This window comes from Malaclemys terrapin, chromosome 1, assembly GCF_027887155.1.
Source record: "Malaclemys terrapin pileata isolate rMalTer1 chromosome 1, rMalTer1.hap1, whole genome shotgun sequence".
Lineage (NCBI taxonomy): Eukaryota > Metazoa > Chordata > Testudines > Emydidae > Malaclemys > Malaclemys terrapin.
In genome coordinates this window covers 328,828,325-328,845,807 of record NC_071505.1, presented here as the reverse complement: position 1 = coordinate 328,845,807, position 17,483 = coordinate 328,828,325, and the positions used below count along the sequence as shown (strand labels likewise).

The window sequence follows — 17,483 nt, the reverse complement described above, 5'->3', positions numbered from 1 at the left end:
ATGCTAAAGGGCCAGGGGAAAATAAGTCACTTGGATTTCACCCAGAACATGTGATAATCAGATTAACAGAGAATTGTGTGTACGTGTAGTAGATGGCGAAGGAGATTGAAGGGTGCACGGTTAAGAAAAAAAAAAAAAAGTCAGGAGTGAAACTTTCCCACTGGAGGGGAAAAATTTCTTTCATATGCAGGGCTGTGGCAGGGGTTAGATCTATTCATGCACTGAGCCACAGCACTGAAGGTTGCCTGCTGTTGTGTGAAGATGTGTCTCTTGGCCCTGGGTATCCTGCTGGGGATTCTACAGCCTTCATCCGGGCAGTTCCCCCGAGCCTGTGCATCTTCAGAGAGCCTGCTGAGGAAGGAATGTTGCCCACTGTGGGCTGGGGACGGGTCCCCTTGTGGAGAACTCTCTGGCAGGGGCTCCTGCCAGGAGATCCTTCTGTCCCGTGCCCCACTCGGGCCGCAGTTCCCCTTCACAGGGGTGGATGACAGAGAGGACTGGCCTGCTGTGTTTTATAACAGGACATGCCAATGCAACAGCAACTTTATGGGATTCAACTGCGGGGAGTGCAGGTTTGGCTTCTCAGGGCCCAACTGTGCCAATAGGAGGATGCTCATGAGAAGAAGCATCTTCCAGCTTAGTAGCAGAGAGAAGAATAAGTTCCTTGCCTACCTCAACTTGGCAAAGCACACCCCCAGCCAGGACTACGTCATTGCCAGTGGCACCTATGCTCAGATGAACAATGGCTCGACCCCCATGTTCAGGAACATCAACATTTACGACCTCTTTGTCTGGATGCATTACTACGTCTCTCATGACACCTTGCTAGGTGGGTCAAGCGTATGGAGGGATATTGATTTTGCCCATGAAGCCCCAGGTTTTCTACCTTGGCATCGGCTGTTCTTGCTGCTGTGGGAACATGAGATCCAGAAGATCACAGGAGATGAGAACTTCACCATCCCTTACTGGGACTGGCGAGATGCCGAAGGCTGCGATGTCTGCACCGACGAATTGATGGGAGGCAGACACCCCACTAACCCTCAGTTACTCAGCCCAGCATCCTTTTTCTCCTCATGGCAGGTAAGGATTGGCTGGCAGGGAGGGCGGACTGGAAGAGTGGCTTTATGCTAAGAGATCTGATACATTACATGCTAATCGACTTGTGGCAAGAAAAAAAAAATCCTAAATCACCTTTTGGGTGCATCACTGCAGCTAAAGCAAGGTGCATAACATGACATTGCACCAGTACTGGATAGAGACATCCAGCTAAGAGAAAGTAGGGCATTTGTATGCAAGTCGCCGGCGCACAGCCTCTTCATGGCAGTGTTAGTGTCTGAGCAATGGAAACAAAGGCACGGAGTTGTCATCAATGTGCTTTGCAATCTGAAAGGCTTTCCACCCCCTGCCCCCTCACAACCTCTTTTTCCAGCCAAGATTTTTAAACTATCCAATTAAGCTTATCTAGTTTAAAGTGAAAAGTCTTTAGTGCACCCAAAAGGATTGGCTATGCTGTTAACAGCAGTCATTTCCAAATAAAGTCCGGTGATTTATTCAAAAGAAAAATAAAAGCTAATCTCCCTGTTAAAATGGGCTAAGAATTTAGCACTCAGAGTCTTTCTACATTTCAAACACAGTTCAGCTGAATCTATAAAGCAATAAAGCCTTGTTTATTTGTCTAGCTGAAGTGCATCCAATATACATTGTGGTGTCCTAGTGCAATGCACTTTTGGAGTTTAAAGTTTTAAAGGCTAGGTCCTTAGTTGGTGCAAACTGGCATTATTCTTTTGACTTACTTGGAGATACACCAATTTACGCCAGCTGAGGATCTGGTCCATGATTTAATGGACTGTCGGACAAATTCACCAATATGCTCCAGCAGCTCTGGGATGCTCTGGTGTCACAAAACAAAGACAAACTTGGCTAATGCCAGCCTGGTCAACTGGATTTGTGGCTGCTTTGCATCACCAGAGTAGCACAAAGTAGCAGAATATACCAATGAATCTGGCCCTGTATTTTGAACTGATGCATGGCTCCTTTCAGTTACAGCAGCGTAATCAGAGTATTGATTTACGTGGAATTCCTCTGGATTGACACCAGTTCAGAATTGTAAAAGTACCGAAATTGGTCCAATATATAGAAAGATGTCATTTGTCTCAGAGTGTGGTTTTCTCATTCCAACAAAAACTGAAACTAGCGAAGTCCTGCAGAACTTTATGTATATAGTCCCATATGTGCATGTGGCACTTAAACACATGGGGTGAAATCCTGGCACCACTGAAGTCAGTGGGCGTTTTGTCATTAACTTCAGTGGAGCCAGGATCTCACCCAGAGAATACAGCAGACCCACATCTGATTTCTCACTGGTCTAAACCAGGAATAACATGAAGTCAATGCAGTTGCACCAATGTGAAACTGATGTAAATGAAACTAGAATCAGACCTATTGTGCCTGTCCTGTGGAGTGTGAAGTCTAATTAAGACATATATAGCACACTGGAGGACAGGTCAATAGTAACAGGGTGCAGGTATTATAACAGGATTAGCAAGTTTCTAGCTGTCTCCACATGTACGCAATACTGTTTCCTACAAAGCAGGAGGGGTCAGTAAGTGGTGCTTTGCTTACCCTTTCAAAGGTCTGACTGATATAGCTAGATATGTATAGCTTCCCTATCAATGTAGTATCTGAGCACATAAAAGCTTTGCTACAGTACATTTAAAAACCAGTGGTGTTCTATAATTTACCATTTCAGGTTGGCTGTCATTCAGATATCCTATAAATGAAGCAAAGCTTCTCTTACCAGACAAATCTCATCAAAATAAAGTCTTTGTATGCCTTGAGCACAAAAGTGCTAGTGCAGGGAAGGTGAGAATGCAGCGTGTTTTTAAAATGTTTAGTTTTGGGGTAAAACTTCCAAAAGCACCTCACAGTCCCATTGTGAACATTTCTTAAGTCACTTTTGAAGATGGGGTTTAGGCATGTAAGTCACTTGGTAATATTTTGTAAAGTGCCTATTTGTTAAAACTTTCAAACCAATTCCACTATGACTTCGCATTCAATGGCTCTGATTCCCCTCTAACATCCATGTGTAACTTACTGACGTCAGTGGATTTACTCCTGAACTACAATGGCAAGATAGTAGAATCATGGTTTGACTTGGGGAGCATGTGGTCAAGGTACAAGTTAGATTGATGTTCCTTTAGTACAGTGGTTCTCCAACTATGGGGCAGGCCTCCCAAGGGAGGCACGGAAATCTGTCGAGGGAGGTGTGACCTGTGTGCCTTTTTTTTTTTTTTAAGAGCTCTGGCTGTCAGCCCTGGGGCGGCTGGGGCTCGTGCGGAAGGGCCATGCACAGCCGGGAGGGGAGGGGAGGGGAGGGGAGGGGAGTGGATGGGATAAAGGGAGCAGCCGGAGCCCCGCCACCCCAGGTTGTCCTTCCTCGCCCCCCCCAAACCCTCACCAAAAGGCAGCCCAGGCTTGGTCTCTCCTTTCCCCGCCCCCAAGTCCCTCACCGGGAGGTGGCAGCAGCAGGGCAGAAGTAAGGGTGGCAACGGGGCACTAAGTCTGCTGTGAAAAGTGATATTTGTCAATGTGATATTTTCACATTGCCACCCTTAGTTCTGCACTGCTGCTGGTGTGGCGCTGGCTTCAGAGCTGGGTGCCTGGCCAGCAGCTGCTGCTCTCTGCTCTGCCTTCAGAGCTGGGTGATAGTATATGCACTTGTGGGAGGACATAAGTGACTATAGACAGAAAGAAGGGGGGGCATGGTCAAATACATTTCAGACCACTGCTTTAGGAGCTCTGAGGCCAAATGTTTCTCTGGCTTAAAATTAGAGATGGGTAGAAAATGGTATTCCAGACCCCCACCATTTTTTCCAGTCTGCATTTGGATGAAACCAAGATCTTTAAAGGTTTTTACCCCCCAAAAAGGAAAGAAAAGAAATAGGATACTGACTCCATAGCTCATTGGTTAGGCACTCATCCAGGATGTGAAAGGTCCAAGTTCAAGTCCCTGCTTTTGATCAGATTGAATAGGGACTTGAAGCTAGGTCTTCTTCATGCCAGGTGAGCACCTTAACCACTGGGCCATTCTCAGGTGAGTCATTTGCTCCCTCCCTCCTGGACCTGAACATTTTTTCCCCCAACAAAAGTTGTATCACAACAGATACATTCTCATGGAAAGTTTTGGTTTCATGAAATTGCCATTTTCTGACATAAAAAGATTTGTCAGAAAATTCCCAACCAGCTCTACTTACAATGGAGCAACTCTGAAGTCAATGGAGTGCCTTAGTCTGACACTAGAATCAGAATCTCATTCCATAAAACTACAAGGAAACAAACAGTCTTCGCTTCAGCCGGAAGGCAGCCATAGATCTAGTGCAGTCTATGCTGAGTGCCAAAGCACTGCCACTCAAATAACAAAGGACAAACTAATATGAGGGTGGAGAGTTGAGAGATGTGTAGGAATTCAGGCTTTTAATAGGGTAATCTAAATGATAGAGAGGAGAAGAGAAACAGCTAAAAATGACTTTAAAATAAAGAAGTATCACAGTGTCCTTTTAAAATCCACAATGCCCTTTCAAAATGTAATAAAATAATGACTGTGGATTCTGCAGCATTAGGAAAATTAAGACACGGTGGCACACTCAAGGGGTTGTTATGGATTTGTTTTTAAAAAAATGTAAAGTGCCTATTTGTAGCACAGCATCTCTTTCTAAAGAAAGGAGCAAAATACTTTATTCCATTGCAAAGTTGCTATGGCAACATGGATACCCATGCCTGCATGCTGAAATTCTAGCTCCCCCCAATCACTTTTATTCTTCAGCATGCTACTGCTACCACTTAGTTGAGTGAAGTATCTGTGCACATTTTTTTTTCTCATGTTTATCATCTAAGAAAGACTTCTGACTCCTGCTTCTGTTAGGAACAGCTAATATGGTTGTTTTTTAGCTCTAGAGTTTACCTTATCCTTGCAGGAGTTTGTAAGTAATGGCTGAACTATTGCCTTTAGATTTCTTTGTCTTAAATAAAACCCATATGCACTCATTAATGCTGTACTGAGCTATACAATCGCATGCAAATCCAGGGCAAGGGAGAAAGAAATCAGAATCTTTGCACGGAAGTTGGAGAGGTGATTTTGGGGGGGTTTAGTTCTTCAAGGTAATATATTGGCTAATAGAAATAAGCACTGTGCCCTGTTTGAATGTTTCTGGTCCACATTCTGCTCTCTGGTGCACTGGGGTAAATTTAGAGTCACTCTATTAAAGTCTATGGAGTTACCAAGGATTCGCTCTGGTGAAAGTAAAAGCAAAATTTGGCTCCATTTATTGAGATTGAGCGTTAGATTCGATTGGGTTTGGGTGCCAGGTACATTGCAGACAAAATAAGGCAATACAGTATAAATTCTAGCCGGAGTCACTAGTATTGGCTGCTTTGTCCCACTCCTGTAATGAAAAGCAGCTAGATTGGATTGGGCCTGGTGTACTCTGACACCTTGAAAAATAGATTGACCTAGAGGAAGTAATTGACCAGACTGAATTAAGTTCTGCTTTCAGTCACAGCAATGTAAGGTCTTCACTCTGGGCTCGATTCTCCACTACCCTAGTACTCCATGCAGACATTTACACCTGTGCTAATGTGTATAAAATGCTGCTGAATCAGTACAGTAGTATTTTTCCACCCTGGATGTGCCCGGGGACAGCAATGGTGAGCAACCCCTGTATGGGGTGTGCAAATTGGATAGTCGGGCACATTAACTAAGGACTGGGCACAGTCTATTCATCGCAGAGATGGATTGATGGCTGCATAATTAAGGGGGCCACCAGGGCATCATTCCAAACACTATTTTTACCCACATCCAAACTTGTAAATAAAAAAAAAACCCTCCAATCACCAAATGAAAAAAGAGCCAATCCTCCTTTGCTCCAGTATTTATTGTGCCTTTTTTTGTGTGTGTTCTTAGACTAAAGCAGATTTTTTTTAAAAATTTGGAATAAAAGCGCAAGCATTATTTTAAAGATATTTGCTTAGAAAAAAAAAACCCTCACATCTCATCTCACATATTTGTACAGGGCTGTCTGCTTATTTGGCTATTGTGACCAAACCAGGACAGGAAGGATGCTCCAGAGTATAGGGCACTAGCCAAGGGATATATCTACACCGCATTTTGGAGCAAGTGAAAGCAAGCTTCCCAGGCTGGTTTGACAGACTTGGGCAAGCAGGGCTCACAGTGGTGCTCTAAAAATGCCTGTCTAGACAGCACTTTGAAGTTGCGGCTTAGGCTCTGAAGCCAACCCCACTTCCTAGCCACAGGTACCCATATCTCAGAAACTGCTTATGCCTCTGACTGCAGCTCACAACACAATACGTTTAAGACCATATCTGCTGCACAGGTTCATTTTCAAAAGAAAAAAATAAAACCCTGACAGCTGTTTGTGAGCAAGTAGCTGTCAATCAGGTGGTCATGAAGATTAGTCTCCTTGCTGTCTACTTACAGAGATTTTAAGTCTGAAACATGCTGTGTTACAGAGAGATTAGAATCTACATGCCAAGCAGAAATAAATCTACATGCTGTGTTCCATGGAGATTAGGCTGTATATGCCACAAAGAAATGAATAGAAAGAAAGCCCCCAAACAAGAAGCGTGGGCCAGATTCTCCCATCGGTTATATTGCTGTAAACCCAAAGTAATCCCACTGATTTCATTCACTGGATTTATTTTGGATTCACATCTGGGAGGAGAGTTTGGCCTATAGTTGCTAGTTTGTTCCCCGCAGATGTAGCAACAGCTGTAAAGAATGGCCTAGTAAAAAAAATAACCTCAATGACAGAAATGATCAGAAGTTTAGAAATTCCCAGGTCAGGTTTTTCATCAATGCTAATGCACGCTAATAATTCAGTGAAAAGAGATCTGACCTGTAGGAGACTGAGTCAGTGTGAATTTGGGGTGCAGGGTTGGCCACACCAAAGAGGCATGGCCTGGCGCCAGAAAAGCAGCACAACGTCATACCCTGGCAAACCAGAAGGGAAATACCAGCAAGAGGGAACGAATCTTTCAGCAGTGATTTGCAATAATATCCATTCCATGCTAGCAAATCCCAGCTCTGTTGGGAGGTAAGATGTCCTTAGGCATTGGGCTGCCCCTCTGCATAGGGAGGAATTTCAACCAGAGTTCACTGAACATGGAGAACATACCTTATAGAGGTTGGGTTTGCTTCAGTCTTGTCACTTTCAGTAGCGCCTTTAATTTATGCATATGCAGTAGGGGTCAGAAATTCATAGACTGAAGATAATTTGCCACCTTTTGCCCTTGTAGAGTTGTCTCTTACAATCTCTGAGATTTTACTTCTAAATTTTTCTTTTAATCAGTCCATTTGCTTTTAATCAGTCCATTTTAATCAGTCTATATTTCAGCCCCACAAATGTTAGAAAGAGCTCTTCAAGTGCTCTTATTTGGGTATAAATATGCATAATCTCTATCAGAGTTCCTTGCAAGGTTTTAAAGACAGGACATTATCATAGGATCTCCAAAGTTCAGCTTGTTCTGTTTCACAATAGCTCAGGATTCTTCTTGCATCTCCTTACGTTTGGCGAGTGAGTTGCATTTGGATGCCACCTAATGAAGACCTGATCATGCCAGGCCCTAATGCAGCCATGTAGAGTCATACCCCTGGGCAGCCTCCATGCATCTTTATTTCAGGCGTGAGATGATAGTTGGGGCTGCATGCCCAGTCCCACTCCCAAGCAATCAGGTGGGGAGGGGCTCTCTCCACTCAATATGTTGGCCAGTGGAGCTGAAGGGAAGTGCAGTAATATATACCTAGCAAAGAGGTGGTGTGAATTATTATCCCCTGGGAGCCAGGCAGAAGTAGTGAAAGATTTGTGAGGCTGAGGCTAGGTCTACGCTACCCGCCTGAATCGGCGGGTAGAAATCAACCTCTCGGGGATCGATTTATCGCGTCCCGTGGGGACGCGACAATCGATCCCCGAATCGACGCTCTTACTCCACCAGCGGAGGTGGGAGTAAGCGCCGTCGACAGGAAGCCGCAAAAGTAGATTTTGCCGCCGTCCTCACAGCGGGGTAAGTCGGCTGCGATGCATCGAATTCAGCTACGCTATTCACGTAGCTGAATTTGCGTATCTTAAATCGACTCCCCCCTGTAGTGTAGATGTACCCTGAGTTACGCACCACCCCCTAATGAAGGCAATGAGCACAGGCTCAGTCTAGCCGTTAGTTTAATCTCCCTTTAATGTGTAGATCGTTTTTTTATTTGAACAGCTTCCCATGTATTTGAGAAAATATTTATCACAATTAACATAAAATCTTTGGCTTGATGTTTGTAAGCAGTGCATGTCACTGTTCTCATTGGCTTAACCTTAAAGAAGTATCACAAATAATGCCAGCATTAAAAAATGAAATATTTGCAGTTAAGAAAATAAGCAATTTACAAAAGTTTAAAACAAGGCTAAAGAAAGGCTAAGGCGCCAAGTCCTACAATTGGTTCCACATGGGTGTAGGGATCTGTCTGCACAGAGACAACTGCAGAATCAGGGCCTAAGGGTTACAGTAAAAAACCAACAGCTTTAAAGAAAGGTGTGAGTCACAGTAAATGCTACCAAACTTTTACAAATATTTCCTAACCTTAATATTCCATTTGAAAGTGTGGAGAATCAGACCCTTTTTCTTGGGGCCAGCTCCTCAGCTGGTGCAAATTAGCAAAGTTCACTGAGTTGTGCTAAGAGATGACATGAAGAGCTCTACAAAGGAACCCATTTCCAGAGCACAACAAGAAGTTTTATTAAACCCAGGAACTATGCTGCATATTCTTGAGTGCCATCTACTGGCGCTCTATCTATTAACTGTTTATATAAATGCAGCTATTGTGCATGTTCATACCAACTTCAATGGAGCTGCACTGATTTATGCCTGCTGAGGATCGGGCCCTTGCAATGTTTGCAGGAGTGAGCATTGTCCAATGTGAATTATGAATTTGTTCCAAAAGAGAAAAACGTCAGGAGTGCAATTTTTAAAAGGGAGGCCTGATCTTGAATTAGGAGAAAAGGGGGTGACAAAGACCCATTTTTCATAGATTTTAAGGCCAGAAAGGCCTACTATGATCATCTAGTCTGACTTCCTACATAACACAGGCCACAGAACCTAACCAACAATTTCTGCATTAGGTTCGTAACTTTTGTTTGAACTAGTAAATACCATTGCTAGAAAGACACCCAGTCTAATTTTAAGGCCAGATTGTCTGATTTGTGGCTCAAAACAGATAGAAAGTCAGTCATTTTCACTCTCTTTTCTTAAATCAACATTTCTTTACCCAGAGCTATGTGATTTCTTTTAAGCATCCCACCTCTGCTGGAATGCATATAAGAAGCCAGCCAAGTAATGATGGCTAGGTTGAGAGGCAGATGGAAATATTTGGGACCTTATCTATTTATAGAATGAATAATGATAAAAATCCCAGTGCATATGAGTGTCCTCAAATTATTTATGATTTGACTGTCTCTCTCTCTCACCCTCCTAGGTTGTGATTCTAAAAGCTGCTCTGTGCAGGCAGACTCCTGCAGAACCCCATGGACTCCAGTGCGGTTCCATCCAGGTGTTGGGATGAAACCCATTGCAGGGCAACACATACCTATCTCCAACAGCAGCCCTAGGAGTTTTAACCCACAAGGCCCAACTGAAGTTAATGAAGGGACATCAGAGATGAATTTGTTTGATAAATTTCAAAAATAAGACCAGGGGAAAGGATGGTCTTGTGTATGTAAGGACCTGACTGGGACTTGAGGAATCTGAGTTGGATTCCCAGATCAGCCACAGACTTGCCATGGAATTTTGGGCAGGTCATATCATCTCTGCAGCTCAGTAAAATGGGAATACAACAATTCCTTTTCTCCCATCTTTTGCTGTCTTGTCTATTTAGATAAGAAGCTCTTTGGAGCAAGGACTGTCTCTTACTAGGTGTTTCTATAAGGCCTTAAACAATGGGGCGCTGATTTTGGTTGGGGCCTCCAGGCATTACATGGTGTCTCCCCTTGTGGCATGTGCACTAACAATAATCTGTAAAAACCTGTTCGCTTTATCTTTAGGGCTCCTCCAGATCTGTCTGTCTCTTTCTGAGAAGTGGTGCCTGAACTTGGATCATCCTTGATTTTACTCCCCCCAGAACATGCAGTCCTGACCTTGAACACTGAAGGCCTGATATTTGTTTCATCGCCATTCTTTTTCACACATTTTATTGCATTATATTTACTCCTGATTTTTACACAGAGAGCAGAAGCTGGATCCATGAATCTATGGGCTAGATACTCAGCTGATGTAAATCAGTGGAGTAACCTGTATGTGCTGGCCTTATTTAGTTGCAAAGTCAAGAAGTCAAAAGTTAGGATTTGCCTGTTTTACTGTTGCCTACATAACCTTCATTCTGACCCCTTGTGCATCCATCTTGTGCACTGAATAAGGCAGGGGTCCGATCGTGTGGAAAAAAATAACATGTGATCATCTAATTAAAAATGGTCTCTCCCCTTGTGGCATGTGCATTAGGATCATTAAGGTTAAACAGTCAATGGTAAATCTGGAATTTCCTAACTTTAAAATACTTGACTTTGCAACCTAAATAATAATCTTTTAACTTAGAGGGTTTTTAAAAAATTAATAAAATAGAATGTGCCCTGTTCAATCCCTTCTGTAAGAGCTAAGTATTATTATTTGCATATATTTTATATTTTGCAGCAGTTTGTCATGAAAGTGTTCTCTTAACGTTCCTCCCTATAATTTACTGACCCTACTTGAACAATGAGGACTCTGGTGGCACCTTAAAGACTAACAGATTTTTTGGGCATAATCTGAATCTGAAGAAGTGGGTCTTTTAGCCACGAAAACTTATGCCCAAATAAATCTGTTAGTCTTAAAGGTGCCACCGGCCTCCTCGTCGTTTTTGTGGATACAGACTAACACAGCTACCCCTCTGAATTCAGTATGACTTGGTCATACTAGATATTAATATTGGCATATACAAGCTGTGCCCACTAGTGACATTAGCTTTAACAACATTGGTAAAACCGCATCGCATAGTACATAGGACCAAAACCACAAATAAAATGAATTAGCCTAACTGAAAAGAGCAAGGATTCCCTTTCTCTGCTACTCTGAAGTTCAAAAGTCACATCTTACCTTCTGCAAAGCAAACGACTTTCTCTTTGGCTTCTGATTTTTTATTTTAATAGCCTTCGGCTTGTCTCCCAGTTTTTAGAACTGCTTGTGCTGGGAATTCTCTAGAGCCTATCTCAGGGGTGGCCAACCTGTGGCTCTGGAGCCACTTGAGGCTCTTCAGAAGTTAATATGCGGCTCCTTGTTTAGGCACCGACTGCGGGGCTGGAGCTACAGGCACCAACTTTCCAATGTGCCAGGGGGTGCTCATTGCTCAACCCCTGGCTCTGCCACAGGCCCTGCCCCCAACTCCACCCATTCCCACCCCCTCCCCTGAGTCTGCCTCACTCCTTCCCCTTCCCCCCCAGAGCCTCCTGCATGCCACGAAACAGCTGATCTGGAAGTCCGAGGAGGGAGGGGAAGGCGCTGATCAGCGGGGCTGCCAGTGGGCAGGAGGCGCTTGGAGTGGGGGGGAAGGAGGGAGCTGGTGGGGGGCTGCTGACATATTACCGTGGCTTTTTGGCAATGTACATTGGTAAATTCTGTCTCCTTCTCAGGCTCACGTTGGCCACCCCTGGCCTATCTGTACTGGCAAACATTGTACCTTTCACTACATGCCTATCCAAGCTGCTCATTCTACATTTAAACTCTGACCTTCTGGAGCACTATCATGATCATAGTTAGCCATTACCTTCCCACCCTATTTTGAACTTCTATGGGCAAGGTGTGAATTCTTTGGGGGAGGTTTGGGCCCCATCACCAGTCAAATTTAAGTATATTATTTGTTGTTAAAGGTAATAATGTATAACATTGCATGTGTAGAAAAGGTACAGCTTGCTGCAGAAAAGGTAAAATATGACAAACAGTTACACTCATATGACTGTAATGAGGACAACAGAATTGCATAGGTGTAGCTATAGAGAGAGAGTAACAAAGTCTATGTCCCAATCTACTTACATTCTAAAGACATAAGAGGGGGCTTTACGGGAAAAATAAGATTAATTATTTATGAAAAATAAATCAAATGCAATTTGCATTTTGGGGAGTACTGATACATCAGGTCTTGACACTGCCTTTAAGAATGAACAATCCTAGTTTCTTCCACTTCATGCTTACAGGATGCCTCTTGCTCTTCTTGTTGCTCAGTATTTTATTTCATTAAATACATATATACAATAAGCATGAAGGAATTCTTTGGGAATTTCCCCCTGGCCTGTTTTCTGTTGCACATCCGCTTTCCACACGTGCCGTAACCAAGCACACAGACAAGGCAGACAATTGGTCGCAGAGTTGTGTGTTTTGGTAGGGATAGAGAGGTTTTTCTGGTTTGTTTGTTTGTTTGTTTTATAGGGGGTAGAATCGTTAAACACAGATATAGCTGTTGGCCCAGATCCTCAGGTACAGCTGAGGAGCACACTATTCCACTTTTTAAGCCACGATTCCACTTTTTCATTTTCATAGATTTCATAGAGTTTAAGGCCAGAAGGGACCATTAGATCATCTAAACTGATCTCCTGCCTACCAAAGGCCATTACATTCTCCCCAGTCCTGGGCAGGCTGAGTATCAGGTAGGTTCCTGGCATAGGTTAGAGTAGTCTCAGGTTTGTCCTAACTTGTGTTAGTTGTGTGAGGCTTCACAAGACCAATATGGAAGCCAAGATACAGGGAAACCTGGACGCATCTTTTTTCCCCAGGTCACTTCTATTATGCAAACAGTTCAGATGGGGAAGAGCTACTATGCATAGGAGATGCTATGACTGCACTACTACCATACTCAAGGAGCTGACTGAGGAGATATCGGAGCCAATAGCAATTATCTTTGAAAAGTCACGGAAGACAGGAGAGATTCCATAGGACTGGAAAAGAGCAAACATAGCTCCAATCTATAAAAGGGGGAATAAGGACAACCCGGGGAATTACATACCAGTCAGCTTAACTTCAGTACCTGGAAAGATAATGGAGCAAATAATTAAGTAATCAATTTGTGAACACGTAGAAGATATTAGGGTGATAAATAACAGTCAGCATGGATGTGTCAAGAACAAATCATGTCAGACCAACCTGATACCCTGTCAAACAAAGCTAATAAGCCTTGTGGATAAGGGGGAAGTGAAAGATGTGGTATATCTTGAATTTAGTAAGGCTTTTGATATTGTCTTGCATGACCTTCTCATAAACAAGCTAGGGAAATACAACCTAGATGGAGCTCCTCTATGGTGGGTGCATAACTGGTTGGAAATTTGTTCCCAGAGAGTAGTTATCAGTGGTTCACAGTCACTCTGAAAGGGCATAACGAGTGGGAGGGGTTGCAAGTGCTTTGGAGGATAGGATTAAAATTCAAGATGATCTGGACAAACTGGAGAAATGGTCTGAAGTAAATAGGATGAAATTAAATGAGGACAAATGCAAAGTACTCCACTTAGGAAGGAACACTCAGTTGCACACATACAAAATGGGAAATGACTACCTAGGAAGGAATACTGTGGAGGGAGATCTGGGGGTCATAGTGGATCACAAACTAAATATGAGTCAACAGTGTAACGCTGTAGAATAAAAAGCAAACTGCATTCTGGGATGTATTAGCAGGAGCATTGTAAGCAAGACACAAGAAGTAATTCTTCCACTCTACTCTGCACTGATTAGACCTCAACTGGTGTATTGTGTCCTGTTCTGGGCACCACATTTCAGGAAAGATGTGGACAAATTAGAAAGTCCAGAGAAGAGCAAAAAAAACGATTAAAGGTCTAGAAAACAGGACCTATATGGGAAGACTGAAAAAAATGGGTTTATTTAGTCCAGAGAAGAGAAGACTGAGAGGGGACATGATAACAGTTTTCAAGTACATAAAAGGTTGTTACAATGAGGAGAGAGAAGAATTACTCTTCTTAACCTCTGAGGAGAGGACAAGAAGCAATGGGCTTAAATTGCAGCAAGGGGCGGTTAGGTTGGACATTAGAAAAAACTTCCTAACTGTCAGGGTGGTTAAGCACTGGAATAAATTGCCTAGGGAGATTGTGGAATCTCCATCATTGGAGATTTTTAAGAACAGGTTAGACAAACTTATCAGGAATGGTCTAGATAATACTTAATTCTGCCTTGAGTGCAGGGGACTGGACTAGATGACCTCTCAAGGTCCCTTCAAGACCCATGATTCTACATCACCTGAACATCACTCTGTTCTTGGGGGATGATTGGTGGACAACTTTAAAGCACTTGTGCATTGGTGATATTGGCACAAAGCAGCTGCACTCTAGATGGCATTACCCAGAGCTGAAATGTAATCTTAAGAAAATCATGCTGTAGTATGACATTATTTAGTATATTCCCATCTAAGATCATTATATGGCCCCCATTGCCACAGTATGAGTGTATCTCAATCTTCAAAGTATTTATCGTCACAATATCCCTGCGAGGTAGGGAAGTGGAGTTATCCTTATTTACCAGATGTGGAAATAAAGCACACAGACACTAAGCAACTTGCCCACATTCACACAGGAAGGCTGTGTCAGAGCATAAAACAGAGACAATTTAAGAAGACAAACCAGTATACCCTTTTCCTTATTTGCACTAAGGCCTAGCTGTGCTTACTCAATGGGACAACTTGCGGTTAAGGTACTACTCAGTGTACTGAGTAACAGAATCAGGTTTTGGAACAAATTGATACATTAAACAGTAATAAGTCACCAGGACCAGATGGGATTCACCCAAGAGTTCTGAAGGAACTCAAATATAAAATTGCAGAACTACTAACTGTGGAATGTAATGTAACGCCAATTTTTTAAAAAGGCTCCAGAGGTGATCCCGGCAGTTACAGGCTGATAAACCTAACTTCAGTACCGGGCAAATTGGTTGAAACTATAGTAAAGAACAGAATTATCTAGCACATAATTAACATGATTTTGGGGGGAAGAATCAACCTGGCTTTTGTAAAGGGAAATCATGCCTTACCAATCTACTAGAATTCTTTGAGGGGGTCAACAAACATGTGGACAAGGGGGATCCAGTAGATATAGTATACTTAGGACTTTCAGAAAGCCTTTGAGAAGGTTCGTAACCAAAGGCTCCTAAGTAAAGTAAGTGGTCATGGGATAAGAAGGAAGAACCTGTCATGGATCAGTAAGTAACTGGTTAAAAGATAGGAAACAAAGGATAGGAATAAATTATCAGTTTTCAGAATTGAGAGAGCTAAATAGGGGTGTCCCCCAGAGGTCTCTACTGGGAGCAGTGCTGTTCATAAAGGATCTGGAAAAAAGGGTAAACAATCTGCAGACGATACAAAACTACTCAAGATAGTTAAATCCAAGGCAGACTGTGAAGAGTTACAAAGAAATCTTGCAAAACTGGGTGACTAGGCAACAAAACGACAGATGAAATTCAACGTTGATAAATGTGAAGTAATGCACATTGGAAAACATAATCCCAACTATACATACAAAATGATAGGGCCTAAATTAGCTGTTACGTCTCAAGAAAGAGATCTTGGAGTCATGAATAGTTCTCTGAAAACATCTGCTCAATGGGCAGTGGCAGTCAAAAAAGCTAACAGTGTTGGGAATCATTAGGAAAGGGATAGATAAAACATAAAATATTATAATGCCTCTATATAAATCCATGGTACACTCACATCTTGAATACTGCATGCAGAGCTGGTCTCCCCATCTCAAAAAAGATACAATATATTCTCGTTCATAAACTGAATTTTTTTAGTAAAAAAGGGAAGCACCAGAGATGGGGGTCAGCTTATGAACGGGTATAGAGAGGGAGAGGTGGAAGACAGCACCTCTCCCAACAGAGGGAGCAAGGAGAGGTAGCACAACCAGCAGAGACAGAAGGAAAGAGGCGGGGCCAGAGTGTCTCTGCTTCTGGCCACGCTGCTCTCCCCCCAGCCTCTGAAGCAGCTGCAGCTCTGGGTTGAAACTATAGTAAAGAACAGAATTATCAGCCGTGCCACTAGGGTGACCAGATCAGCAGTCCAAAATATCAGGATGGGGGGGGAGGGAAAAAAAGAGCGGGGAGGCCGAGGGAAAAAAAAGGGGGGGTGGAGCAAAAAAAAGGGGGGGGTTAAAAGGGGCCGGGGGCATTAGCAGGCCCCAGCCCGGCGCGCTGCCCTCCCCATGGAGCCTCCCGCCCCCCCGGCCCACCACGGGCATATGAGGCACGCGGTGGATCCGGGCGGGGGCAGCGCGGAGTGGGCAGGAGCCGGGTGGACGGCAGGGGCCGAATCCCTGCTGCTGCCAGGGAGTCCCGCGCCTCTCCCGCCCGCTCGTGGCTGCGGCTCCTTCCCGGCAGGACGCGCCTCGCGCCTCCCACCACCCCGGCCACATGCGGCACGCGTCCCCAGCGCCTACTTTCCCATGCGTGCCGCATGTGGCCGGGGCAGGCTGGAGGGCGCGTCCCGCCGGGAAGGAGCCGCAGTCGCGAGTGGGCGGGAGAGGCACAGGGCTCCCTGGCAGCAGCAGGGATTCGGCCCACGCCGCCCAACCAGCCCCTGCCCGCTCCACACTGCCCCCGCCCAGACCCACCACACTACCCCGCGGGCTGCAGGGCTGGAGCAGCCTCCAGGATGCCCTCCCGGCCCCGGGTGCAGCGGCCCGGGCAGGAGCCCTCTGTCGCGGCGGGGGGCTCAAAGCTGAGCCCCCCGTCTCCCTCCCTTGCCAGCCCCCTTTGCCCGCCGGGTGCCCGGGTGCCGGAGCTGACTCACCAGCTCCAGGATCCAGGCACCGCCGCCACCGCCTCCCTCCCAGGCTTGCGCCGCCATGCTGCAAGCCTGGGAGGGAGGAGGAATGCTGCGTGGTTGGGGAAGAGGCGGGGCCAGGGCGGGGATTTGTGGAGGGAGCCAATGGGGGAAGGGAGGGCGGGCGGAGTCGGGGCGGAGCGCAACATTTCTTTTTTGTCCAGTGTCCCAACCAAACATCGGTCGGGACGCAGGACAAAGAAGCAAAAATCGGGACAGTCCCGATAAAATCGGGACGTCTGGTCACCCTACGTGCCACTCGGCCCCATCCCCCAGAGCAGGCTGCAGCCGCGCGGCCTAGCCTGCCGGAGCAGCTCCAGCCAGGTCAGAGACATGCTCCCCTGGCCCTCCCCAGATAAGGTAAGAAGGGATGGGATGGGGAGAGTGTGGGGGTCCCGGGCTAGGGGTGGAGTCATGTAGCAGGTGATCACAGGGGTTACACCCCTGACCCCCAGCTTCTCCCCCGAAAAAAATTTCCCCACCAGTTGCTGTCCTGGTCTGTCAGGGTAAGTAGCTGGCATGCCGGGACACTTCCTTTACTTAGGTTTACCTCCATGCCTGCGGACGTTCGAGGTAAACAAACCATCTCGGCCCA

General features: G+C 44.9%; 1 protein-coding gene across 1 annotated transcript in view; it reads left to right on the top strand.

The window, feature by feature from the left end:
* Window positions 1-209: 209 nt before the first annotated feature.
* Window positions 210-17,483, top strand: part of TYR (tyrosinase) — a 76,177-nt gene continuing 58,903 nt past the window's right edge. Inside the window, exon 1 of the mRNA XM_054017174.1 lies at window positions 210-1,080. Within this exon, the coding sequence (XP_053873149.1) occupies window positions 262-1,080 (819 nt within the window). The 5' untranslated portion in view covers window positions 210-261. The remainder of the gene's footprint in view (window positions 1,081-17,483) is intronic.